Here is a 27,037-nt window from a genome sequence, read left to right on the forward strand (position 1 = left end):
TATTATAAGAAATTTACTTTTTTGTTAGTGCAAGTATAAAAGTAGAGTCTCTTGATTGCAATTAATTTACTGTTTGAAATGTCTGTTGATCATAATGTGTTAAACCGCTTACTCTCCCTCCTTCACTCTCGCCTCCAGATGTATGTTTGAATAGAGTTTGCTGGACACGTTGCATCAATAACTCCGAGCAATGGGTCAGAAATTACAAAATTCACATCCAGTGAACCTCTGCAAGATCAACATGGCAAATATTAAAAATGAGGGCCTATATACATTTATGCAGCAGGCATATAGATACAAATGTATTAGAAAAGATACAAATGGCTCAACATTTGCACTAGCCATTGGTGAGTGGATATTCAGCCTTGGCAAATAGAAATTCACCCTTGGTAAGTGTGCGATAGAGCCTCCTGGCTAGTTGTGTAGGACTTGAAATATTGAAAGTAGACAAACAGAGATATATGAAACCAAGAGGAGCATGGTGTGATAGAGATGGGATCGGAAGGAGCATGGTGTGATAGAGATGGGATCGGAAGGAGCATGGTGTGATAGAGGCAGGATCGGAAGGAGCATGGTGTGATAGAGGCAGGATCGGAAGGAGCACGGTGTGATAGAGATGGGATCGGAAGGAGCATGGTGTGATAGAGATGGGATCGGAAGGAGCATGGTGTGATAGAGGCAGGATCGGAAGGAGCATGGTGTGATAGAGATGGGATCGGAAGGAGCATGGTGTGATAGAGATGGGATCGGAAGGAGCATGGTGTGATAGAGGCAGGATCGGAAGGAGCATGGTGTGATAGAGATGGGATCGGAAGGAGCATGGTGTGATAGAGATGGGATCGGAAGGAGCATGGTGTGATAGAGATGGGATCGGAAGGAGCATGGTGTGATAGAGGCAGGATCGGAAGGAGCATGGTGTGATAGAGATGGGATCGGAAGGAGCACGGTGTGATAGAGACAGGCTAGGAAGGAGCATGGTGTGATAGAGATGGGATCGGAAGGAGCATGGTGTGATAGAGGCAGGATCGGAAGGAGCACGGTGTGATAGAGATGGGATCGGAAGGAGCATGGTGTGATAGAGACAGGCTAGGAAGGAGCACGGTGTGATAGAGACAGGCTAGGAAGGAGCATGGTGTGATAGAGGCAGGATCGGAAGGAGCATGGTGTGATAGAGACAGGCTAGGAAGGAGCACGGTGTGATAGAGACAGGCTAGGAAGGAGCATGGTGTGATAGAGATGGGATCGGAAGGAGCATGGTGTGATAGAGATGGGATCGGAAGGAGCATGGTGTGATAGAGGCAGGATCGGAAGGAGCATGGTGTGATAGAGGCAGGATCGGAAGGAGCACGGTGTGATAGAGATGGGATCGGAAGGAGCATGGTGTGATAGAGATGGGATCGGAAGGAGCATGGTGTGATAGAGGCAGGATCGGAAGGAGCACGGTGTGATAGAGACAGGCTAGGAAGGAGCACGGTGTGATAGAGACAGGCTAGGAAGGAGCATGGTGTGATAGAGATGGGATCGGAAGGAGCATGGTGTGATAGAGGCAGGATCGGAAGGAGCATGGTGTGATAGAGGCAGGATCGGAAGGAGCACGGTGTGATAGAGATGGGATCGGAAGGAGCATGGTGTGATAGAGATGGGATCGGAAGGAGCATGGTGTGATAGAGGCAGGATCGGAAGGAGCATGGTGTGATAGAGACAGGATCGATAGGAGCATGGTGTGATAGAGACAGGCTAGGAAGGAGCACGGTGTGATAGAGATGGGATCGGAAGGAGCACGGTGTGATAGAGATGGGATCGGAAGGAGCATGGTGTGATAGAGACAGGCTAGGAAGGAGCACGGTGTGATAGAGACAGGCTAGGAAGGAGCACGGTGTGATAGAGACAGGCTAGGAAGGAGCACGGTGTGATAGAGACAGGCTAGGAAGGAGCATGGTGTGATAGAGACAGGCTAGGAAGGAGCATGGTGTGATAGAGGCAGGCTAGGAAGGAGCATGGTGTGATAGAGACAGGATAGGAAGGTGCACGATGTGATAGAGACAGGATTGGAAGGAGCACGGTGTGATAGAGGCAGGATCGGAAGGAGCACGGTGTGATAGAGACAGGATCGGAAAGAGCATGGTGTGATAGAGACAGAATCGGAAGGTGCACGGTGTGATAGAGACAGGATCGGAAGGTGCACGGTGTGATAGAGACAGGACACTAGATCAGAGAATGCATTGGTAACAAACCTAATAAACAATTAGTTACCCATTGAAGTAGAGTGTATAGTAATGGTGTAAAGGATCTTACCCATTAAGGACGACTACAGTGACGGCATTATCAGGACGCAGAAAAGCCACAGTTTCCAACTGATTTTCATGACTTACATCCAGCCCAACACGCTGCGATCCCTCAGGAATAAACTTGCTTTTTCCATAAAACAAAATAGCATAAATTAAAACACTGAATGAGTGAAACCTAAAAAAATTTTTGGTTATATGCAGGGAAATAGGAATGGTTTATGAAATACCCACGCCATGTTTACATAGAGCACCGAGGTTGCCAACTCACATATTAAATTGACATGATAATAAAAGATGAACAGTTACCTAAATGTAATTACACTCCAGGACATCTAACCCCCACCACAGCCCTGCCTGGCCTCAGAAACTGGACTTCTCTTCTAGCCCTTTCCCTATATTGGACATCTATACTAATGTAGAGCTGATATGAGCAACAATCCTACCAAGGGTTGCAATCTCTCACTCCTTCCACAGTGCCTCACCTGAAATGTCCCATATGATAAAAGGTCGGCTGCTTGTAGAACACATCCTTAGTGATGTCTACAATAATGGGGCTGTCCACATAATTTTCCACCCACGTGGGTCCACCATCAGTATCGAGGGCCAGATTCCAGTCTGTCCACCCTGTCACATAGTTATTAAGGTCCTGTGTTAAAAAATAAATTTAAAAAATCTGTCAATCAAGCATTGCCTGGCAATGTAAAGGTTAATGTTAATCAGTGAAAATGCTCCAAGCACAAGGTTTATAAATGTTTAGCCTCTAAAAGAGACAAGGGCACTACAAAATAATGAAAACCTGTGAGCAAATTAAAGGGACAGTATGGTCACCAGAACAACTACCAGAACAACTACAGAATTTGTTCTGGTGAGTAGAATCATTACCTTCAGGCTTTTTGCTGTAAACACTGTCTTTTCAGAGAAAATGCAGTGTTTACGTTACAGCCTAGTGATAACTCCACTGACCACTCCCCTGATGACTGCTAGAGATGCTTCCTGGAGCAGTCCTGCTTAGTATGCAGCACTGCAATTCAGTGTCTCCACTCTCTGCATGCAGACACTGAACTTTTCTCATAGAGATTCATTGATTCAATTCATCTCTATGAGGAGATGCTGATTGGCCAGGGCTGTGTTTGAATTGTGCTGGCTCTGCCCCTGATCTGCCTCCTTGACAGTCTTCAGCCAATCCTATGGGGAAGCATTGTGATTGGTTCAGGCCACCCCTCCTGATGATGTCAGCAGACGGAGGCAGTTCAGTGGCAGAGCCAGCATCTGCAGACTTGAATACTGGAAGATTTTATTATATTTAGGGAGGCAAGGGGGCTAGATGGTGGTTTTAACACTATAGGGTCAGAAATATATGTTTGTGTTTATGACCCTATAGTGTTCCTTTAACCCCTTAAGACAGCAGGACGTTCTATGCTGTCCTTATTTTGGTGGCTCTAAACGCCGCAGGACGGCATAGAACGTCCTGCAATCTTTTGTACTTACCCGGTCGCTGGCGATCGAAGTATGGGGGACTTACCTGGGAGCCCAAGGAGTCCCCCTCTGTCCTCTTCGCCCCCCCCCAGAGCCATGTGATCGCATGGTCCTTGCGAGGAGCCCGCGATCACATGGACGGCATGGCCGTCCATGTCAATGCCAGCAGGGGGAGTGCCTGTAATGACAGGTACTCCCCCTGCTGTCTGAAAATAATAAAAAAAAAATGTTAAAACAGTATAAAAATAAGATTATATTTTCATTATATATATATGATCTAAGTATATATATATATATACACACACATATACACATAAATATACATACACTGTCTACGTGTATTTTAATATTAATATATACATAATTATATATATATATATTAATATCAAAATACACGTACGATATTGATTAAATATATATATAATTTTCATTATATATATATATATATATATATATATATATTTATATATAATAATAAATAAATATATAAATACGTTAAAAAATAAAATAAAAAAAATAAAAAATAAATAGATAAAAAATATATAAACATGCGTAATTTCGTTCGAACTGCATTTTAAAATTAATATATATAGATATCAAAATACATGTAGAACGAAATAATATATATATCTATATACATAAGTATATACGTATATATCACTATATATATACCTATATATAAATAAAAAAAAATGTATATACAAATATATATATACACATATACATATATATATATATATATATATATATATATAATAATTCTACGTATATATTTATGTAATAATTTTACATAATTAGGTCGTTTTATTATTAAAATTTGCAGGACCTGCCTGACAACCCAGGCCGAAAGTTCAGGGAATTAAATTTTCTAGCACTATATTTAGCCCTGTAACTTTCCAAGACACCATAAAACCTGTACATGGGGGGTACTGTTTTACTCGGAAGACTTCGCTGAACACAAATATTAGTGTTTCAAAACAGTAAAATATATTACAACGACGATATCGCCAGTGACAGTGACATTTTTTGCATTTTTCACACACAAATGGCACTTACACTGACGATATAATTGTTGTGATACGTTTTACTGTTTTTAAACACTAATATTTGTGTTCAGCGAAGTCTCCTGAGTATAGCAGTACCCCTCACGTACAGGTTTTATGGTGTTTTCAAAAGTTACAGAGTCAAATATAAGGTTTGCGTTTCAGTTTTTTCACATTAAAATTCGCCAGGTTGCCTTTGAGACCGTATGGTAGCCCAGGAAGGAAAAGTATCCCCATGATGGCATACCATTTGCAATAGTAGACAACCCAGGGTATTGCAAATAGGGTATGTTCAGTTTTTTTTAGTAGCCACTTAGTCACAAACACTGGCCAAATTTTGCGTTCAAATTAGTTTTTTGCATTTTCAAATATTAAAGGACCACTCTAGGCACCCAGACCACTTCAGCTTAATGAAGTGGTCTGGGTGCCTGGTCCAGCTAGGTTTAACCCTTTTTTATCTAAACATAGCAGTTTCAGAGAAACTGCTATGTTTATATACGGGTTAAGCCAGCCTCTAAATCCTCTAGTGGCTGTCTCATTGACAGCCGCTAGAGGCGCTTGCGTGATTCTCACTGTGAAAATCACAGTGAAAGCACGCAAGCGTCCATAGGAAAGCATTGTAAATGTTTTCCTATGCGACCGGCTGAAGGCGCGCGCAGCTCTTGCTGCGCATGCGCATTCAGCCGAAAGGGAGGATCGGAGGCGGAGAGGAGGAGGAGAGCTCCCCGCCCGGCGCTGGAATAAAGGTAAGTTTTAACTCTTTCCTCTCCCCAGAGCCGGGCGGGAGGGGGTCCCTGAGGGTGGGGGCACCCTCAGGGCACTATAGTGCCAGGAAAACAAGTATGTTTTCCTGGCACTATAGTGGTCCTTTAACACTAACTTTGACCAGTGTTTGTGACCAAGTGGCTACTAAAAAAGACTGGACATACTCCATTTGCAATACCTTGGGTTGTCTTCTTTTGTAAATGGTATGCCATCATGGGGGTAATTCTTTTTCCTGGGCTACCATATGGTCTCAAAGGCAACGTAACCAATCTGTCGAATTTCAATGTGAAAAAAATGAAATATGTAACACGCTATATTTGACCCTGTAACTTCCCAAAACACCATAAAACCTGTACATAGGGGGTACTGTTTTACACGTGAGACATCGCTGAATACAAATATGTGTATTGTATTGCAGTAAAAGCAAACAGTATTTTGACATTCACAGTTAAAATGTCACGTAGAACTAAAACAATTTTAAAAATTCTTATTTTCTCCAATTTTTTTATATATTTTTTTCATATTAAATTATGTTCCATACCTAAATATTCCATATAGCGCAAATGCCAGGTTCTGTTTACGTTTTTTGTGGATCACAACTTGTACATTTGGCTGCAGTCTTAAGGGGTTAAAGAACAGCCAACAACAAGTAAATATAGCTACTAAATTATTATTTTGTTAGTGGAACATTCTTTTAATGAACAAAACACATAACACCCCTCTTCTACCCCCACCGTCCCCAAATACTAATGTAAATAGTGTTGCATGTTTCTTTGGAGTGCATTTGAGATGGTGAAACGAGAGGAGTGGAACTGTAGCAAAACAGACCAGGAGTCTCTCTTCCTTGACCAATGCAGATATGATTGGAGAGAAGATGAACCTCAAATGCGCAGAATAATCTAATAAATCTAATAAATGTAAAATATAACCAAGCATTCAGTGAGCATTTCCTGCTGCTCTATTACATTGTCTGCCTACCTTTAAGTCATCTGAAATAATCACCCCTAAATCCCTTTGATTATATACTAAATTAGTTAGGTGCTCTGGATAAGTGCTATAGGGACTAATAAAGAGGCACTAAAGACACCAAAACTATTTTAGCTTAATGAAGCTGAAGTTTTGGTTTATAGATCATGCCCCTGCAGTCTCACTGCTCAATTCTCAAATCTCTGCCATTTAGAAGTTATATCACTTTGTTTATACAACCCTAGTCACAACACACTGCACATAACTTATACAGCCTTCCCAAACACTTCCAGTAAAGAGAGATAGAATGTTTAAACTTCCTTTGTTGCACATTGTGGCGAAACCAGCTTCGCCACTGTGAACTGGAGAGGCCTGGTTGCTAGCCTCCTGCCCTGCGACTACGGCCCCTGGACATATTGCTCTATAAAAACTATATTTGGGCATGTAATAATTTATATTACGGCTACTGGGCCTTTAAGGGCCATCCGTGAACTTATTGGGACTTTTGTGATACTGTACCTTTAAGACTGTGGAACATGGTACTTTAACCCTGCCTTTAATATCCTGTATGTATTTGTGTGTTGAGTTAACCTGGGATATAGATATGCAGTATTCATCTGATTGTTCGGTAGAATCACTCCATTCAGTATATTGAGTGAAACTACCGAACAACCAGACCACCCAGGAATAAGTGTGCCTCCAATTACCGTTTGCAACAATGTTGCAAACAGGTAATTGGCAATCTATGTAATGTATTCTGTGTCCTCTGGGTGGCCGCCATTCGGGAGCCGAACACGTGGCGGCGGCCATCTTAAACTACCGAACAGCGGTGTTTTGCCGTCGAGTGTCTGGAACTGAAATCGGACACTCGACTAGGCAAGCACCGCTGAGACCTCCAGACTTCCAGGATTTCGTGGGGAAACTACCGAACGGCCCGCCGTTCGGTAGAAAGAAACGCACGAACTAGGGGATTCATGCGAATTCCCCTTCGTCTCTATAACCCAAGTAATTCGCCTGTTTCTATTCCCTTTTCTGTGACCGACCGCAGGGCCAAAATGCATGGAACTGTTTTCGGATACTTTACCCATGCGGTCGGTCAAATCTTTGGAACCCCATATCTCCCGAACCGTTCATCCGAATGACCTGATTCTTGAATATGTTGTCCCCCTGAATAAGGACTATCCAGCGATGCTGGATTTAAGGGTGTATCATATGTATTTGGGGTACATCCAGGAATTGGGGAAAAGGGTGTACGGTATAATTATGTTAAGTGTTAATCTAAGGGGAGGAAATGTGTGGGAGGTACATCCATGTGATTGGTTAATTTCATCCTCCCCCTGGGAGTGTCCTGTATGTACCTGTTTGTAATAAAAGCCAGGCTGGGTGTCCCAGTCCAGAGTTCCTCTTTTACCCTCAAAGTGAAGTGTCGTCTCATTATTGGGGGAAGGATTTATTGCATGCTGTTCCAGTTGACTGCTAGGAGTGTAAGCCTATTCGTATGGTTCCTATTCAACGGTCTACAGCATTCATATGCTTGGGAGAATTTAAAAGGTTTCTCGGATTCAGTGTTCGTGTGTCTCCAGTCGGGAGAATGGTGTTTGCAGTAGCTGCCTGTGCATCTGTAAAGGGGATCATCGCCTAAACTGGGTTTTACCCTCTTGTAAGTGAAACGGTCCGTTACACACATTCTGTTTAATTTAGAAGTTTTATCTCCTGCTTTGTTAATAACCCTATAGACTCTGCAGAAGCCTCCTGTGTGATTAAAGTTTGATTTAAAAAGCAGGAGATAGGGGGCAGAGCTTGACCACCAACCTGAACAGACGCCATGCTTGCAAGCTCCTCAGAGAATCTAATAATCATCAAATATCCGGAAATTGACAGCCCATCCAGCCCTCTAACGCTGCCAGCTGGACTCCATAACACCTCCTGAGGCGATAGATGCAATTTTTTTCTCGCACCCATCCAGCCTAAACGGAGGTGAAAAACTGAGGCCTACCCCACGCTGACGCTCCCACGCCTGGAGGCACTCTTTGCACAGAGAGTGGGAGACGACTATTGCCCTACAACACCTATCATACCAGCCCAAATGTCAGCTATGGGCTGCCGCTCACAGAAACCTACTGCGGCAGACAGGAAGGACATCAGAGCCATGCTACAGAGGCCCACACAGCACAAACCTGCTCCCGCGGAAGCCTGCGCTCCACTACTCACACTCCCCCATACGAGCAAATGGGACCTGGGAACACAACCACTGCCACCGGAAGCCCCCACCAACTCAACGCCAACGACCAGACACGACCTGAAGTTATTATTGACTGATTTTCATAAAATATTAGCAGCGGAACTCGCACCTATCAAAACGGACATGAAAGCCATCACAGACCGAGTGCAGGCCTCTGAAAAGGACATCACGGACATACATACCACATCTGTCCAAGATCCAGGACTCAGTACTGCAAGTCTGGTCCCACCAGAGAGCCATGTCCACTCAGATGACAGCTATGGAAGAACGTCACCGTTGCACGAATATATAAGGGTCATCCCCACTGCAATATCAACGGACAAACTAGCACACTACATCAGATGCTTATTGGCCTCCATCCTACCTCACACTGTAGCAAAAAAACTATCGAAGGATATATCGCCTACCTGGACCCACCAAAGCACCGACCAATATGGCCCGAGATGCCATACTAAGATGCCCAACAGTACATGACAAAATTCAGATCATGTCGGCACTCAAAGACAAAACACTTTTAGCCTTCAAGGAGGCTTCCCTAACGTTCTACCAGGATTTAACAAAAGCAACCCACCTATGGCGCAAATCCTTTCACCCTGTGACAAGCCAACTCCGCTCAGCAGATAAAAGCTACAGGTGGGGATGGACGGATCCCTAGTAGTGACCCCAAATGGAATCCCACATACGCTCACCTCGATGGAAGAAACAACCATATTTCCAGAAGCATTGGGTCTGGCACCCCTGACAGCCAACACCCCCCCAGGACCTTCCATTGCAACTTGGGACCCAGAACACGCTGTCCCCTTCGACCCGAGGTCCAGGAGCACCTAAGCAGCGGAACGAAGAATACAAGCAAGGACTGATCTGACATAGGGCACCGGAATCCGTCATAAGCCTATTTTCCATGCAGATGTTTGGTTACAAAAAGGTTCTCATTTCTTCTATATTACTATATGATCAGTTCCATTTAAAGCGGCACTGTTATGGCCGCATCCATTCTTTGTTTTTTTAACCCCTCTCCATCTAATTTCCCTCCTAGTCACTCCCATATGCCCCTAAACCCCCCATTTTACCTTTTTTTTAAATCTTTATTTTGTGCCTGGACCTAGGTCCTGGGCGCCGCCATCTTTGTGTGGGTAAATTAAGTCCCTGTTGGACACGTCATCTGCCCACACTAGAAAGTGCTGTGAAATTCCCGCATTCGCTATTGTCCAAAAATTGGACGGGAAAGACGAATGAATGAATAGAAATTTGTTTGTTCGTTCGTTCGTTCAGTTTATTATAAGGAGGGAGCTACCAGCACGCAGCTCCCTCCTTGTAATATGTAAATATAAAAGTGTCAGGAAGCTGTGCTCCCCACCACTTCCTAAGCCCCCCCAGTATCCTCCCTCACTCTATGGGGGTCAATATGCCCCCCATATTAGCATAAGGGAGATTGAAATCTCCCGAATGCCCCTACTCGCAATGCCGCGAGTAGGGGCAGGTCTACTAAACACTGCAAACTGTTGTAGAAAAAAAAAATAAACCCCCACCCCTCAATAAATGGCCCCATGGTGGGGCATCTCTTAACTAAAAGCCCCCACCCTTGCCCTGCGAGTGAGGGCTATTCAACAAAACGGGGGACATAGGGTCCCCCTTGGCGGCTGGTGGGGGCCCTAAATGAAAACGGGGGGACACCTATTGTCCCCCCCCGGCCCCCACCCATGAGCGGTGGCCCTAAATTACAGTAAGGGGACCTATTGTATTGAAAATGAGGAGGAAGGGTGGCCAAAAAAAATGCAGACTATAAAAAAATATTCCATCTGCACCCAGCGAGGGCACTGCTCAAACGGAGCTCTGCAGGACGGGGAAATGCTTATAAAGCCTTCGCACGCTCTGCAATTTGGCTCAAAGCACTCTGGTTGGTTTAAGCCAACCAATTAGAGTGCTCTGACAGGTAAATGAATAGACTGACAGGTAAGTCTCTACATTTACCTGTCACAGCACTCTGATTGGTTGTCTTGGAATCCATTTTACACAGCGTGTGAAAGTTCTTTGGAAATGTGAAATGAAAATGGGGTGAGCCTATTGTCCTACCCCCCCCCCCCCCCCTCCCCCTCGACCCCCACCTATGAGCGGCGAGTGAGGGCCCTAAATTACAATAAGGGGAGGGGGACCTATTGTCCTCCACTCTGGCCCCCACCCATGAGCGGCATGTGGGGCCCTAAATTACAATAAGGTGGGGGACCTATTTCCTCCCCCCTGGCCTCCACCCATGGGCGACGGGCAAGGGCTACGGGTAAAAATAACCAACCCCCCAGGTAACCAGGGGTCCCCAAGACCCTAGTCACCCAAAGAACTTTCACCCGAAGAAAATTATACGCTGTGTAAAATGACTCCAAGCCAACCAATCAGAGTACTGTGACAGGTAAATGTAGAGACTAACCTGTCAGTCTCTTCATTTACCTGTCAGAGCACTCTCATTGGTTGGCTTAAACCAACCAGAGTGCTTTGAGCCAACTTGCAGGGCGTGGGAAGGCTTTATAAGCATTTCGCTGCCCTGCAGAGCTCAGTCTGAGTGGAGCCCTCGCTGGGTGAAGATGGAATATTTTTTTATCAGCGGGATTTTTTGGGCGGTTTCCCCCTCCCCATTTTCAATACAATATGTCCCCTCCCCTTATTGTAATTTAGGGCCCCCACCCGCCGCTCATGGGTGGGAGGACAATAGGTTGGTTGGTTTAAGCTGCTCACTGCTTACTAGACATGCCCCTGTGACGAAGTGCCCTTCGCCACTTGGTCCTGGAGAGGCCTGCTTGCCAGCCTCTTGCCCTGTGCCTATGGCCCTTTAAAAACATTATTTAGGCTTATTGGATTTTGAAACACTTTTTCTGCCCCTTTAATTCCATGGGAGAATGTGCCTCTTCCCCTCCCCCTTTCTTGTCCCATTGTTCTCCAGCAGGGCGTTGTCCCCAGGGACACTGCCAGACCAGTTGAAACTGGCTGCATTGTCCCTCCTCAATCTCTCATCAGCCCTTGCTAAACTTTAACCCCATGGCGATTTTATTCTGTTCGTGGGATCTGTGCACTGTTCGAATATATTGAGCGCTCAGATCCAAGCTATCTAGGGATAGGTTGAATGTGGGGGTTCTGTTCAGTATAATGGGAATTATGTATTTCCATGTATTTTTACTGTTGTTGTAAATGGAGATATTCCCTGTACCTGGAGATAATAAAGTTACCCCACCCACTCAAGCCAATTATCTCCATGATAGAGGAGAAGATAGACCGGCTGCACAGCCTAAATCTGTGGAACTGTTTTGGGCAGGAAAGCCATGCTTGCAGTCGGTCAAATAGGACTTCCACCTAACTTCTGAACTACTGGGCCAATTTGTATGATTTTTTTTTTTTTTTTAATTTCTTTATTTTGGTTGTGCAATAAAGCTTAACAAACATTCCCGCAGTGCCACAATAGCAGTTGCAGGTGTGTCATAATATACAGCGTAATAATATTGAGTAGCACAGTTTTGTGAAGTGAGTGGTTAGGTAATTCGCGTCCTGTACCTGGATGGGTATGCATAAGGAATACCTTTTAGTCATGTGGATTAGACATTTTAGCGTTTAGATTAAATTAGAGTATCATTAAATGGTAAAACGTAAAAAAATAAAAATAAAAGAAGGAACAATGAAACATCTTGCATTGTATATCCTGCAGTGTATATCTTTCGTGTGCGGTCAGCCCCTACTTTGTTGAGTCACTTAAGCCTGAGTCTTTAGTGGGTTCTGGTTGTTGCAGGCGCATTGTGCCTTTCAGTTCTCATATAGAGAACGTGATTGTTGGGTTGAGTTGTCTATGGGCGCCCTCATTTCGTCGTGGTGTTTTCTGTTGTTCCTACCTGTATGTCTTGTTGTATGGGTGTGGGCGTTTAGTAGAGGAGTGGTATAGGAGAGGTCAGGCTCTGTGTGGGATTCCGGGAGGGTCGTCTCTGTATGCGTGCGGCGTTCCGAGCCGCATGTGACTAATGTGGAGGGTAGGTCTGCGAGTTAATCATGTGTGCATATCGTCTATGAGGCGTCCTGCAGTTCAGCTCCTGGTGTGTTGTGTACGCACTGACGCGGCTGATGTCTCTGCCGTCTCCCTCTAGGTCATTTTGTGGCGCCCTGTGTCCCATGTTTGTAAGCCTAGTTGGAGGGTGTGTCTGAGAGTTACTGGCTGCTCGAGTGTCTCTTGGGGGGGACGCGCTTGTCCCTGTTAGTGTTGGTCTATGCAATAAATCTATTCTAATAACAGTAAAAGTAAATTAATAATGAGCGTGATAAAACGAAACCAAATTTCGGTATCAGAGTCTCTGGACTTATCCAGTTCAGTGGGGATGATAGCAAGGCAGTCTCAGTACTTGGTTTGGATTAGGTACTTATGGGCCGTGAGGCCATCTGTAGGCATCGGGTGGCCCATTGAGGGTACCCGCCGGTGTCTTCCGTCATCCCACTGAGTCCTTTGGGGGGTCTTGTCGCCCCCGGCATGGTGTCACTCCGGGTTGTCTGAGTCCGCGTTTCTGTGTAGGTTCAGGGTTATCTGCCTTCAGGGGTGTTGTCGCTTGCTGCGCTGCGGTGTACGGGTCCGGTAGCGGGAGGTTCCACAGAAACTCCGTATGGTCTTCGGAGGCAGTCAGCGTGTGTATGGAGTCCCCCAGCGATACCACCAGGGTTCCCGACAGCCCCCATCGGTACCTGATTCCCCAGTCTCTTAGGATCCGGGTTACGGCTGCGAATCTGCGCCGGTCTAGGAGGACTGCAAAGGGTAGGTCGTCATAGATAGAGATCCTGCAATTGGCTATCTGCAGGTTTGGTCGTTGCCTGGCCCGGGCCATGATGGAGAATTTCGCATTGATGTCCCTGGTCACCGCTATTATGTCTCGCGGTGCGTCAGCGGGTGCTGTAGGGGCCTTTCGGACTCTGAAAGCCGTGACCAAGGTTGGTGTTCCGCCTTCGTCCTTGAGTCCTAGGGCTTGAAGTACTTCGCGGGCGAAATCTATTAAGGCTTCTTGTCCCACCGTTTCTGGTGCCCTGCGGATCCTGATATTCCTCCTCCGGTGCCGGAGTTCCAGGGATGTCACAGTGCGGGATAGGCGCTGCACTTGCTGGGTGAGTGTGTCTAACTGGGTATTAGTGTCGTCCAGCTTCTCCCCTCTTTCCTTATCTCTGGCCTCAGGCCGCCAATCTCCTCCTGTACCCCGGCGAGGTCCGCTTTCCATACCTCCCTCAGATCTCGGAGAAGGATTTTGATGTCCCCTTTAGTAGAGGGAGATTCGTCCGAGTCCGAGTCCGTCCTCTGGTACACTCTGCCATAGGCCTGGGGAACTTGAGCTCTCTTCTCGTCGTGTGACGGCTCAGAGTCGCTGGAGCCGCGTGGGTCTCCGAGCGCCATGTTTGCTCTGGCCTGTGAGGACAGCCTGTTAAAGGAGAGGCGAATATCGGAGTGACCTGCACCCTCTGTATGGGCGGTTTTCCTATTTTTCCGCCCCATCTCTCTTAGGAAAGGTTGTGAGGTAGGTGAAGTCGTCGTGGATCGTGCACTTTAGGGCTAAAAGTCAGTTTTTCTCTGTATGGAGCGGGAGCTCTGCAGAAGCACGACCGCTCAGTAGCTCAGCCAGCCACGCCCCCCAATTTGTATGATTTTTGACATATGTTTGTATACTGCTAATGCTGGTTCAGAATATGTGAATTGCATGTATGGTTGGGAAGTTATGAATATTGTATAAAAAACTGTATATTTTCCTGCCTGTGATAATTGAGTTAACCCATTGTGTTCAGTAATTATATCACAGGCAGAGGGAGGGTTTGTGTGCCTTGGCTGGGAGTGTCTGACTGTACTGTAATGTTTTGATTGGCTATTGTAATTGCATGTCCTGTGTACCACTAGGTCCATGTGGGTGGTAACCGTGTGGGAAAACCTGCATAAAAGAAAGTCCTTTGGTGCTCATTAAAACAGTTCTGTTCCTGCTTAACCCTCAATACGTAGCCTCGTCTCGTTATTGTAGGGAACTGCTATATTCACACTGGGGATTGTTATACTTTGTATACTCCCCTGAGCTCTAATCACTTAGCTCTTTTAAGAGCTGTTCCTGATACGCTCTCCTGGAGGAGAGATCTTTCCCACACGGTCCTGGAGGACAGAGGTTGATCCAGGATGGAAGGAAGACGGCGAGACTCCAGTTAAGCTACAGCGGTTGTGGAGTCTGCGGTGGTTGTTGTGTCCGGTGCGGTGCTTGTGGTCCTTGGCGCAAGCTAGGAAGCATCCATCAACGGAAGGTACTCAGTCGGAGTACAGGTGATCCGTTACAGCCCCTACTCGCGATATAGCGAGTAGGGGCAGATTAATTACTAATACTAAGTAATCCAAGATTGGTCTTTCAGCCTTTTGGTAGATAGCTCCCTAATACTGTGGGAATTAGGGAGCTATCTACTAAGCAGCTGCAAGTTGCAGCCGTAGCATGGATCGGATCAGAAATTCATTAATTTGAATGAAATTTCAAACCGACCTAAAAGTACCAATTGTCGTCCTAACATAAATAAACAAACTGTTCTCATTCTGTTAGGGCGAAATTCTGTAGTTTCATCGGCGTTCTGTCTAAATGACAAGACGTTCGGGAATAGTGAAAGGAGGTATCGCGAGATCACGGAGGAAAGGTGAGAATTATGGGAAAATTTGCTCCTCCGCTGGTCATAGCTGGTCAGGCGTAGGAAATATACATAAAAAAACAAAACAGTCCCTAATTTGTCTTATGTTTTAAAGAAAACTAGAGCAGACAGGAGGAAATGAACAGATCCTGACAGAGGGAGAGATGAGGAAACAATTAGGGAAAGGTAAGTTTGGCATGACAGTGCCGCTTTAATTAATATTTTCTTCCTTTTTTCTTTCTTCCTTTTCTCTCCTAATATTGTAAGAAACAACATTAGCAACACGGCTCACAATCACACAGTCCCAGTTTGGGATTACCCACACGCAGGGCCGCCATCAGGGGGTGACAACCATGACGGTTGTCACGGGCCCGGCGGCCCTGGGGGGCCCGGACTGCTCTGGCAGTCCTGGGCCCCACTTTCTTTCTCTGCACACATAGATAGCGAATATCGCTATGTGTGCAGCCGCGGGCCCCCGGCTCCCTGTTACCGCAGAGGGGGCGCAGACAGCACACTGCTTCTCCTGTCTCTTCTCTGCTAATAACTCTCGCAAGACCCGGTTGCCATGGCAACGCTCCGCGGGTCTCGCGAGAGTTATTGGAGGAGAGAAGAGAAGAACAGTGTGCTGCCTGGGCCCCCTCTGCGGTAATAGGGAGCCAGGGCCCCCCACCGGACCACCAGGGATGGAATCTCCCCCCTCCCTGGACAAAGGTAAGCAGGGAGGGGGGAGAAACAATTTAATTACTTTTTTTTAATTTTTTTTACATTTTACCCCCTCACCCCCAGATTGCACATTTACACACACAAAAACACTACATACACTGACACAACACACACACACTACATACACTAACACAACACACGCACACTACATACACTGACACAACACACACACACTGCATACACTGACACAACACACACACACTGCATACACTGACACAACACACACACACTGCATACACTGACACAACACACAAACACTGCATACACTGACACAACACACACACACTGCATACACTGACACAACACACACACACTGCATACACTGACACAACACACACACACTGCATACACTGACACAACACACACACTACATACACTGACAACACACACACTGCATACACTAACAACACACTCTGCATACACTAACACAACACACACACTGCATACACTAACACAACACACACTGCATACACTAACACAACACACACTCTGCATACACTGACACAATACACACTGCATACACTAACACACGCACTGCATACACTAACACAACAAACATACTGCATACACTAACACAACACACACACTGCATACACTAACACACACAGTGCACACACTAATACACTAATACAATACACACACTGCATTCACTAATACAACATGCACTCTGCATACACTACACACTAACACACTCACTGCATCCACTATACTGACACACACTCTGCATTCACTACACATTAACACACTCTGCATTCACTACACTAACACACTCTGCATTCACTACACTAACACACTCTGCATTCACTACACTAACACACTCTGCATTCACTACACTAACACACTCTGCATTCACTACACTAACACACTCTGCATTCACTACACTAACACACTCTGCATTCACTACACTAACACACTCTGCATTCACTACACTAACACACTCTGCATTCACTACACTAACACACACTCTGCATCCACTACACACTAACACACTCTCTGCATTTACTACACATTAACACTCTGCATCCGTTACACACAAACACACTCTCTGCATTCACTACACATTAACACACTCTCTGCATTCACTACACTAACACACTCTCTGCATTCACTACACATTAACACACTCTCTGCATTCACTACACATTAACACACTCTCTGCTTTCACTACACTAACGCACTCTCTGCATCCACTACACTAACACACTCTGCATTCACTACACTAACACACTCTCTGCATTCACTACACATTAACACACACTCTGCATTCACTACAAATTTACACACACACTACAATCATTACACTGACACACTCTGCATTCACTACACCCTAACACACTCTGCATTTATTACACACTAACACACACTCTGCATTCACTAAACTATGCACACACTCTGGATTCACTATACTGACACACACTCTGGATTCACTACACAAACATACACTCTGCATTAACTGTACACACAGCATCCACTACACAAACATCCTGTATTCACAGTACACACACTACATCCACCACAAATTGAAACACTCTGCATTCACTATACACAGACACTGCGTCTAATACACACACTACATACACTGCATCCACTAAACACATTTCATCTAGTACATACAAACACTACATCCACTACACAAACACACACTACATCACTGTACACACACACTACATCCACCACTCAAACACACTCTGCATTCACTACACATTAACACTCTGCATTCACTACACTAACACACACTCTGCATCCGCTACACACTAACACACCCTCTGCATTCACTACACTAACACACACTCTGTATCCGTTACACACTAATGTTGTAGAATTTTTAGGCCCCTTTAAATCTATACTCTTATATTTCTTTCTCAGGCCTTAGAGTCTTACAAGAATGCTTTGTTCATAGAAATTGTGTGTCAGCAGGAAATGTTAGGTTCCTGCTGAGTGAAACATTGTAGCAGCTAGTCTTAATAAAATGTGAAGTTACTAAAAGCCTTGAAAACTAACCTTGAGACTAACGTGCCAACTACTCAAAATGGCTGCCAAAGCCCCCCTCCCATCGAGTGAACTCCTCGTGCTAACAAGATGGTGCCGGAATCTGGAGGAGAAGTTCATAACGACAGTAGTGACCTAAGATGGTACACCCAGTAGGGAGGGCATTTAACTAACCACTTAACACCTAAACCAATTAATAATGTATACTTGTTGTTATCTTGAATTTCTTTAGTGATGTAATTATGCCTTTATAAGGGTCTACGCACCCACTTTTTAACAGATGCCATTAAATTTCCTGAAGTTCTTTCATTTAACCTGAACCTCGTGTCAGTGTGAATTTACTTCTGCGTGCACGCAACTTTATTATTTCTAATTTGGACAGGAACAGATAGTCATTCAAACTTATTGGTTTGCTTAAAAGAATCCTTGACACGAACACACACTCTGCATCCGCTACACACTAACACACTCTCTGCATTCACTACACATTAACACACACTCTGCATTCACTACACATTAACACACACTACATTCATTACACTGACACACTCTGCATTCACTACACACTAACACACACTCTGCATTCATTACACACTAACACACACTCTGCATTCATTACACACTAACACACACTCTGCATTCACTAAACTATGCACACACTCTGAATTCACTATACTGACACACACTCTGCATTAACTGTACACACAGCATCCACTACACAAACATCCTGTATTCACAGTACACACACTACATCCACCACAAATTGAAACACTCTGCATTCACTATACACAGACACTGCGTCTAATACACACACTACATCCACTACAGACACTGCATCCACTAAACACATTTCATCTAGTACATACAAACACTACATCCACTACTCAAACACACTCTGCGTTCACTATACACACTGCATCCGCTACACAAACACACACTCTGCATTCACTGCACAAACAGTATCTAATACACACAAACACTACATCCATTACACACATTCTAATTCACTTCCACTATACACACCACATTCAGTCCCGCATCATTGTCAGCGGACTAGGTAGGGCGTGGGCGGGCCCGGGATGGAGGGGGCGGGGGGGCCCAGACCTTGTGCTTTGTCAGGGGCCCCAAAATTTCTGATGGCAGCCCTGCCCACACGGAACTAACACAGCCAAACCCGGAACAGATAATTCCACCACACATAAACAAGGACAACCTATTCCCCCCTCCTCCCCCCACCCCCGCTACTTCCTCAGTCAGGAGTAACCGCACTCAAAGCATAGAACTAGAATAGCTGCACTAACGACTGTGTAACCTACAACTGCACCTAGGCATACGCTAGCCTGTTATATACATAAACAATGGTGCATAGTAAAAATGTCATCCATCCTATACTTGTTCATTTTATTATTTATCTAAGGTTTATCAATGTATGGCTTATGCAGTGCACGGAAAAAAATAAAAATTAAAAAATAAAAAGCAGGAAATAAAAACATCTAATGCAAGTTTAAGATCGGAAACCATTTTTTTCATGTAGTCTGTGTGAGTTACAGCGAGGGGAGGTGTGGCTAGGGCTGCATAAACAGAAACAAAAATGATTTAACTCCTAAATGGCAGAGAATTGAACAGTGAGACTTCAGAGGCGTGATCTATACACCAAAACTGCTTCATTAAGCTAAAGTTGTTTTGATGACTATAGTGTCCCTTTAAGGGGTTAAGTAACACAGGGTTTAATGAAACATTCATGTTGCACAGTAACAATTTACATCTCATATATTATTCACCGATTGCAGGGATCCGCTGTGAGAAAGTACATTATGTTTCGTTCACTGATTGCTGGGCTACACAGTGAGAATCTTGACCTCATTCTGTTCACTGATGGCTGGGTTAGGGTGTACACATTTTCATATAGTTCCCTTCATTGATGGTGAAGTGAGAATTTTCTTTTCCTCGCGCATTTTACAAAACAATGTAAACGAAAAACTGAACAAGTCTGGACCACGAAAAGCTGAAATATAAGTACTTCTCTAAAGCGCTTAATTGGGGGGAGATGCAGAGCACAACACATTGTGCAGAATTGTTTTTAAAGGAACAAAAGTGAATGCATCGCTACATAAAATCTAGAATAAATCAGATCTGCAAAAATGTGGAGGATTATCCCATTGATCAAGAAGACGGATTAAAGCATATCCTTGTCTGCAATCTGGAACATCTTAACCACAGTATCATCATTAAATTTAAGATCAATAACGGGGCAAAATCATCTTAACACTGATCCATAAATATGTTTAAGCATGTTCGAGTGGGACCAGTATGGTCATTCACTTAAGTGAGAATTGATAAGAATTCAAAGTGAATTTCAAATGTAAGGCCAAAGTAGCCAAACTGGAAGTATACATGACTTGGATAATTTTTCCAGTTCAACTATTTTAGCCTTAAATTTGAAATTCACATTAAATTCACTGTGAATCCCCAACAGACCTCACTTTATTGAATAGCCCTGTATGGGTTGGGCCAATCCGATCCGCTTTACCTCAATTATCCTGGAGCTGTATTTGTTTCCCCGGTGCCAGCACCCCAGCCGCACTCCTTTTTCCCAGGGCAAAAACCCATTGCAGGCTTCGCTGGCAAATAGGAAGTATTCTGGGTAGAGCCGGTGAGTTGCCCCAAGACTGATCTCGGCTGGTACGAGGTCATCAAGGTACCAGTGAACAGAAATGCCATGGACGTATCGAGCAGCATTGACATCAGAGAGGATCTATCTCACAGCAAACAAAAACATTGTGTAAGGAGGACAGTGTGACAGTACAATATAAGGGCAGTACACAACAAAGATGAAATTAAGAGTGTGGCCCTGGAACATGGCGAAAGTCACAGGGCAGAGAGCCGCACAGGGTCAAAGCAATAGTCACGGAATGGGGTCGTGATCCTCTAGAGCAAGCTTTCCCAAACTCCGGCCCTTCAGATGTTGCTGAGCTACAACTCCCATGATTCTATGAATGAAATAGATAGGCTAAGAATCATGGGAGTTGTAGTTCAGTAACATCCGGGGGGCCAGGGTTTGGGGAAGCCTGCACTAGACTGTAAGTTCATTTGAGCTGGGTCCTCATCTACCTATTGTTCCTGTGTCACTTTGTATTTGTCTCATTTATTGTAGATTTCCCCCCCTTTCATAATATTGTAAATCGCTGCGGAATTAGCTGGTGCTATATAAATACCAATAACAATAATAATAATAATAATAATCGTGATGATAGCAATAGCGCATTACCAATTAAATAATAAACGAGCAGGGAAACAATGCGAGAATTAGAGCATTACATTATAATACTGACAAAAAGAGTTAGGATTGCCAAACTCAGCCAGACAAATGTCACTTCATTCACCCTGATAGGAAACACATGGAAATGGCTGCCTTATGGTGTGAGAATTCACAGGCTGCATTCATTCAAAGAATGAATGGATGCAGTTATTTTTGGGATTCCTCCATGACTGATCATCAGCATAAGGGCATTCATTTTCATGTCCTGCTATTGAGCATATGGAAGGAATATGTGTGACTGATGGTTGATCTATACGAAGATAGAGAAGCACATCCAAACTGAAAAAGTTCCACACATTTATTGTAGACATTCAATACATATGAAAGAAATGACAGAATATAACACAGATAGTACTAGCCAGAAGTCTAATAAGCAGAAATCAAACAAGTAATGAATCACTACATATAATGCGTTCAGTCATACAGCATCTCACAAAAGTGAGTACACCCCTCACATTTTTGTAAATATTTCATTATATCTTTTCATGTGACAACACTGAAGAAATGACACTCTGCTACAATGTAAAGTAGTAAGTGCACTGCCTGTATAACAGTGTAAATTTGCTGCCCCTCAAAATAACAACACACAGCTAATAATCTAAACTGTTGGCAACAAAAGTGAGTACACCCCTAAGTGAAAATGTCCAAATTGGGCCCAATTAGCCATTTTCCCTCCCCAGTGGCATGTGACTTGTTAGTGTTACAAGGTCTCAGGTGTGAATGGGGAGCAGGTGTGTTAAATTTGATGTTATCGCTCTCACACTCTCTCATACTGGTCACTGGAAGTTCAAAATGGCACCTCATGGCAAAGAACATTCCAGGGATCTGAAAAAAAAACAATTGTTGCTCCAAATAAAGATGGCCTAGGCTATAAGAAGATTGCCAAGACCCTGAAACCAGGGCCGGACTGGGGATACGAAGCAGCCCTGGAAAAAAAAACTATGCCAGCCCCATAAGTCATTGTGCTTTGTAGGATATATATATATATATATATATATATATATATATATATATATATATATATATATATAGGCAATTGAAACAGTTGGCTGCACTCTCGGATTTCCTCAAAACGTAACTTTTATTGAAATATTTAAGAGAAGATCAACGTTTCATCCCCTCTTGTGGACTTTCATCAGGATCATGAAACGTTGATCTGCTCTTCAATATTTCAATAAAAGTTACGTTTTAAGGAAATCTGAGAGTGCAGCCAACTGTTTCAATTGCCTGGATACTGGAGCCCTGGTGATGCACCCGGTCACACAACTTTGAAGCCTGAGTGCAAGGTACAACAGCTTTTATTTTTTTATATATATATATATATATATATATATATATATATATATATATAAACTTTTTTTTTTTTTTTTTGATACATTTCTTCTTCTAATACAAAATATTAGTTCTTTCAGGGTAATTAAATTATACAGTAAAGCATACGCACATGCAGACACAGACAATCTTACTGATGCACACAAATAGGCTCATTGACAGACAATCTCAATGATACACACAGACAAGGTTACTGGCACACACACAAATTTAGTACAAACTCTGATACACACACAAGCTTACTACAGACAAGCTCAGTCACACACACATGCTCACTGATGCGCACACACTCTCCCTACAGACAAGCCCATTGACACACACATGCTCCCTACAGAAGAGCTCACTAACACACAGATTCACTACAGACAAGCTCACTGACACACACAAACTCACTAGCAGGCGTACACACACACACAGAGGCTCCCTCACTAGCAGATGCGCACGCACACACACACACACACACACAGATGTTTGCTCGCTCGCTCGCTCACTCACTAGCAGATGCACACACACAAAGGCAGACAGGTACTGACACCGAGGCAAACATCCACACATACAGAGACAGGCAGACCATCACACACACAGGCAGACCGTCACACACACAGGCAGACCGTCACACACACAGGCAGACCGTCACACACACAGGCAGACAGTCACACACACACGCAGACAGTCACACACAGGCAGACAGTCACACACACACAGTCACACACACAGGCAGACAGTCACACACACACACACGCAGACAGTCACACACACACACACACGCAGACAGTCACACACACAGGCAAACAGTCACACACACACAGGCAGACAGCCACACACACAGGCAGACAGTCACACACACAGGCAGTCACACACTGACACACTGACCTTCTTACCTCCACATCCCTTGCAGCTCCTGGAGACTGGTTGTTGGGGAAGTAGGGACTCCTTTTTGCTTCCCATGCTGCAGTCAGCCAGGCCCCCGCCGCACACTAGGCTCCGCCCCTGCCGCAATTTTTTATTTTTATTTTTAAATGATCCCGGCCGGCCATGTGTGAGCTGTGCCGGCCGCCTGGCTCCCCCTGCTGCCATGGGACCCTGTGTATCCCGGTGGGCCAGTCCAGCCCTGCCTGAAACTAAGTTGCAGCACGGTGGGCAAGACCATACAGCGGTTTCACAGGACAGGTTCCACTCAGAACAGACCTCGCCATGGTCGACCAAAGAAGTTGAGTGCACATGCTCAGCGTCATATCCAGAGGTTGTCTTTGGGAGATAGACGTATGAGTGCTGCCAGCACACTGCATCAAATTGGTCTGCAAGGCTGTCGTCCCATAAGGAAGCCTCTTCTGAAGATGATGCACAAGAGAGCCCGCAAACAGTTTGCTGAAGACAAGCAGACTAAGGCCATAAATTACTGGAACCATGTCCTGTGGTCCGATGGGTCCAAGATAAACTTATTTGGTTCAGATGGTGTCAAGCGTGTGTGGCAGCAACCAGTTTAGGACTACAAAGACAAGTGTGTCTTGCCTACAGTCAAGCATGGTGGTGGGAGTGTCATGGTCTGGGTCTGCATGAGTGCTGCAGGCACTGGGGAGCTACAGTTCATTGAGGGAACCATGAATGCCAACATGTACTGTAACATACTGAAGCAGAGCATGATCCCCTCCCTTCGGAGACTGGGCTGCAGGGCAGTATTCCAACATCATAATGACCCCAAACACACCTCCAAGGCGACCACTGCCTTGCTAAAGAAGCTGAAGGTAAAGGTGATGGACTGGCCAAGCATGTCTCCAGACTTAAACCCTATTGAGCATCCTCAAACGGAAGGTGGGGGAGCGCAAGGTCTCTAACATCCACCAGCTCCGTGATGTCGTCATGGAGTAGTGGAAGAGGACTCCAGTGGCAAGCTGTGAAGCTCTGGTGAACTCCATGCCCATGAGGGTTAAGGCAGTGCTGGAAAATAATGGTGGCCACACAAAATCTTTCTTCCTGCCTACAGGATATCCAGTCGTGGATGGGAGCCAATTATTTAAAACTTAATGGCTCCAAAACTGAATGCATCATCTTCAGTAACCAGGAGGTGAATAGTATCTTTCCCTCATGGCCGGACTCGTTTTCTCCATCTCCGAGTCCTGCCACCAAGGTCAGAGATCTGGGAGTCATTTTCGACTCTAGGTTGACACTGAAGCCCCAGATCAATCAGGTGGTAAGCTCTTGCCACTACCACCTGAAGTTTCTGAGGTCTATTTTTAGATTTATTGCCCCCTCCGATCAAATCTCGGTGGTCAACGCCATCATCGGTAGCCGATTGGACTACTGCAATGTCCTGTACCTTGGACTGCCTCAGAACATCATACACAAGCTACAGTTGATACAGAACGCAGCTGCTAGGCTACTTACGGGTGTGGCCCGCAATGACCATATCACTCCATCTTTAAAAGCCCTGCACTGGCTGCCCGTTCGTGAACGGGTTCTGTTTAAAAATGGTTGTTTGGTATATAAGGCAATCCACGGTATGGGACCAGACTATCTGAAGGATAAATTCACACGCTATGCTCCCAGTCGATCCTTGAGATCGGCTGATTTAGCCTTATTGAAGATTCCAAATTTTAATAAGAAAAAGTGCGGAGGGAGGACGAGTGATGTTCAGGGAGCGCAATTTTGGAACTCCCTGCCTCTGACATTAAGACTTGAGAATGATCTACTGAAGTTCCGCCGGAGCTTAAAAACAGTTTTATTTGCTCAGGCATACGGGATGACATGAAATTTTTAACCTGGTTCAAATGCATGTGATTATAATGCTGTTGTGTGCTGGATATTGTTTTGCTTGTTTTTGATTGCTGGTATGCGCATCGAGACCCTATGGGTAATAAGACTGCGTTTCTTAAGAATTTTTAATAAATAAATAAATAAATAAAATATTGACACTTTGGGCCCAATTTGGACATTTCCACTTAGGGGTGTACTCACTTTTGTTGCCAACAGTCTAGACATTAATGGCTGTGTATTGAGTTATTTTGAGGGGACGGCATATTAACAATGTTATACAGGCTATACACTTACTACTTTACATTGTAGCAGAGTGTCATTTATTCAGTGTTGTCACATGAAAAGATATAATAAAATATTTTGGAAAAATGTGAGGGGTGTACTCACTCTTGTGAGATACTGTACAACATCCCAAAAAAAAAAGAAAAAAAGAAAAGAAAAACAAACTAATTGAAAATCACAAAAAACATCTAAAGTATATAAAGATGATGCATGCAATAATAAAGAGAAAAATGATACAAGCCAAATCAATGAATATATAAGAAAATAAGCTAACAAACTGCTGCGACAATAGGGAAATACCATAGGTCAAAACAAAAATCATACCCCCAATGTTTTGGCGTAAAAAGCCTTCATCAAGGGAGTGTGATGGTTGATCTGTCAACCTTAAAACACCCTTTGCATTCTAGAATTACGTCATATGTATTCCCAATACCAAATAACTTTAAAAATATAAAATAATAATGTATCCTTATAGACACATGGAATAGACTAACATGAGTGGTACAGAAACCAGCGCCTACTTACCACTTTAGCCCAGTAAGGAAGCAGAAGGCGATTATCATCCAGAATCATCATTTTGACATGTTTGTGTGAGCTGTTAGCGAATGCAGGGCCAAGGTCACTGGATATAAAATCCCTCATGTGTTCCGGCGTGAATCCCAGACACTGGAAAGGGTAATCTGTCATCATTCCGGCTGTGGGCTCGTTTTCCACTGTCACGGCCCAAAACGAAACATTGTGTTTTGCATATTCATCCAAAAACCTACAAAAAAATGATTCTGTTAGATATTATGCTATTTTTATATAGCTGGTAAGTTTATAAAAAATATGACCAGGGGGGCCAGGGCCTGACCGCTGAGCCGAGATGACGCTAACTGATACAGCTCCTGCTCCACAGCGCGAATAAAGCAGATTTCAGCTGCAAAACGGGATCCAATGGCCTGACCAGTTTAATTTCAGCTTAGACTATACTCTAACTCTTATGTACATTTCACCTATGCATAGTCAATCCCTAGTATTTTATTTTACTTAACATCTTCTGTATAGCATAGCATCATGTGGCAATCACAATGTCTAAAAGTTCTTATTACTGAACAGGAGTTTTTTCACCCTTCCTAGCAAGACATATGTGCCAGGCTTGTGTTCACTCATATATACACAACTCTACCCTCCTGACAGTCATCATTCTGTCTAGCTAATCAAA

The 27,037-nt window shown here is 44.4% G+C and overlaps 1 protein-coding gene across 1 annotated transcript in view; it reads right to left on the reverse strand.

The window, feature by feature from the left end:
• The window catches only part of GBA1 (glucosylceramidase beta 1), a 36,825-nt gene continuing 9,788 nt past the window's right edge, over positions 1-27,037 (reverse strand). The window contains exons 8-12 of the mRNA XM_063439124.1: positions 26,359-26,596; positions 20,677-20,901; positions 2,771-2,934; positions 2,296-2,412; positions 1-228 (exon numbers count right to left, since the gene is read on the reverse strand). Coding sequence (XP_063295194.1) covers positions 123-228; positions 2,296-2,412; positions 2,771-2,934; positions 20,677-20,901; positions 26,359-26,596 — 850 coding nt within the window. The 3' untranslated portion in view covers positions 1-122. The remainder of the gene's footprint in view (positions 229-2,295; positions 2,413-2,770; positions 2,935-20,676; positions 20,902-26,358; positions 26,597-27,037) is intronic.

Source organism: Pelobates fuscus, chromosome 13, assembly GCF_036172605.1.
Source record: "Pelobates fuscus isolate aPelFus1 chromosome 13, aPelFus1.pri, whole genome shotgun sequence".
In the NCBI taxonomy this organism is placed as follows: domain Eukaryota; kingdom Metazoa; phylum Chordata; class Amphibia; order Anura; family Pelobatidae; genus Pelobates; species Pelobates fuscus.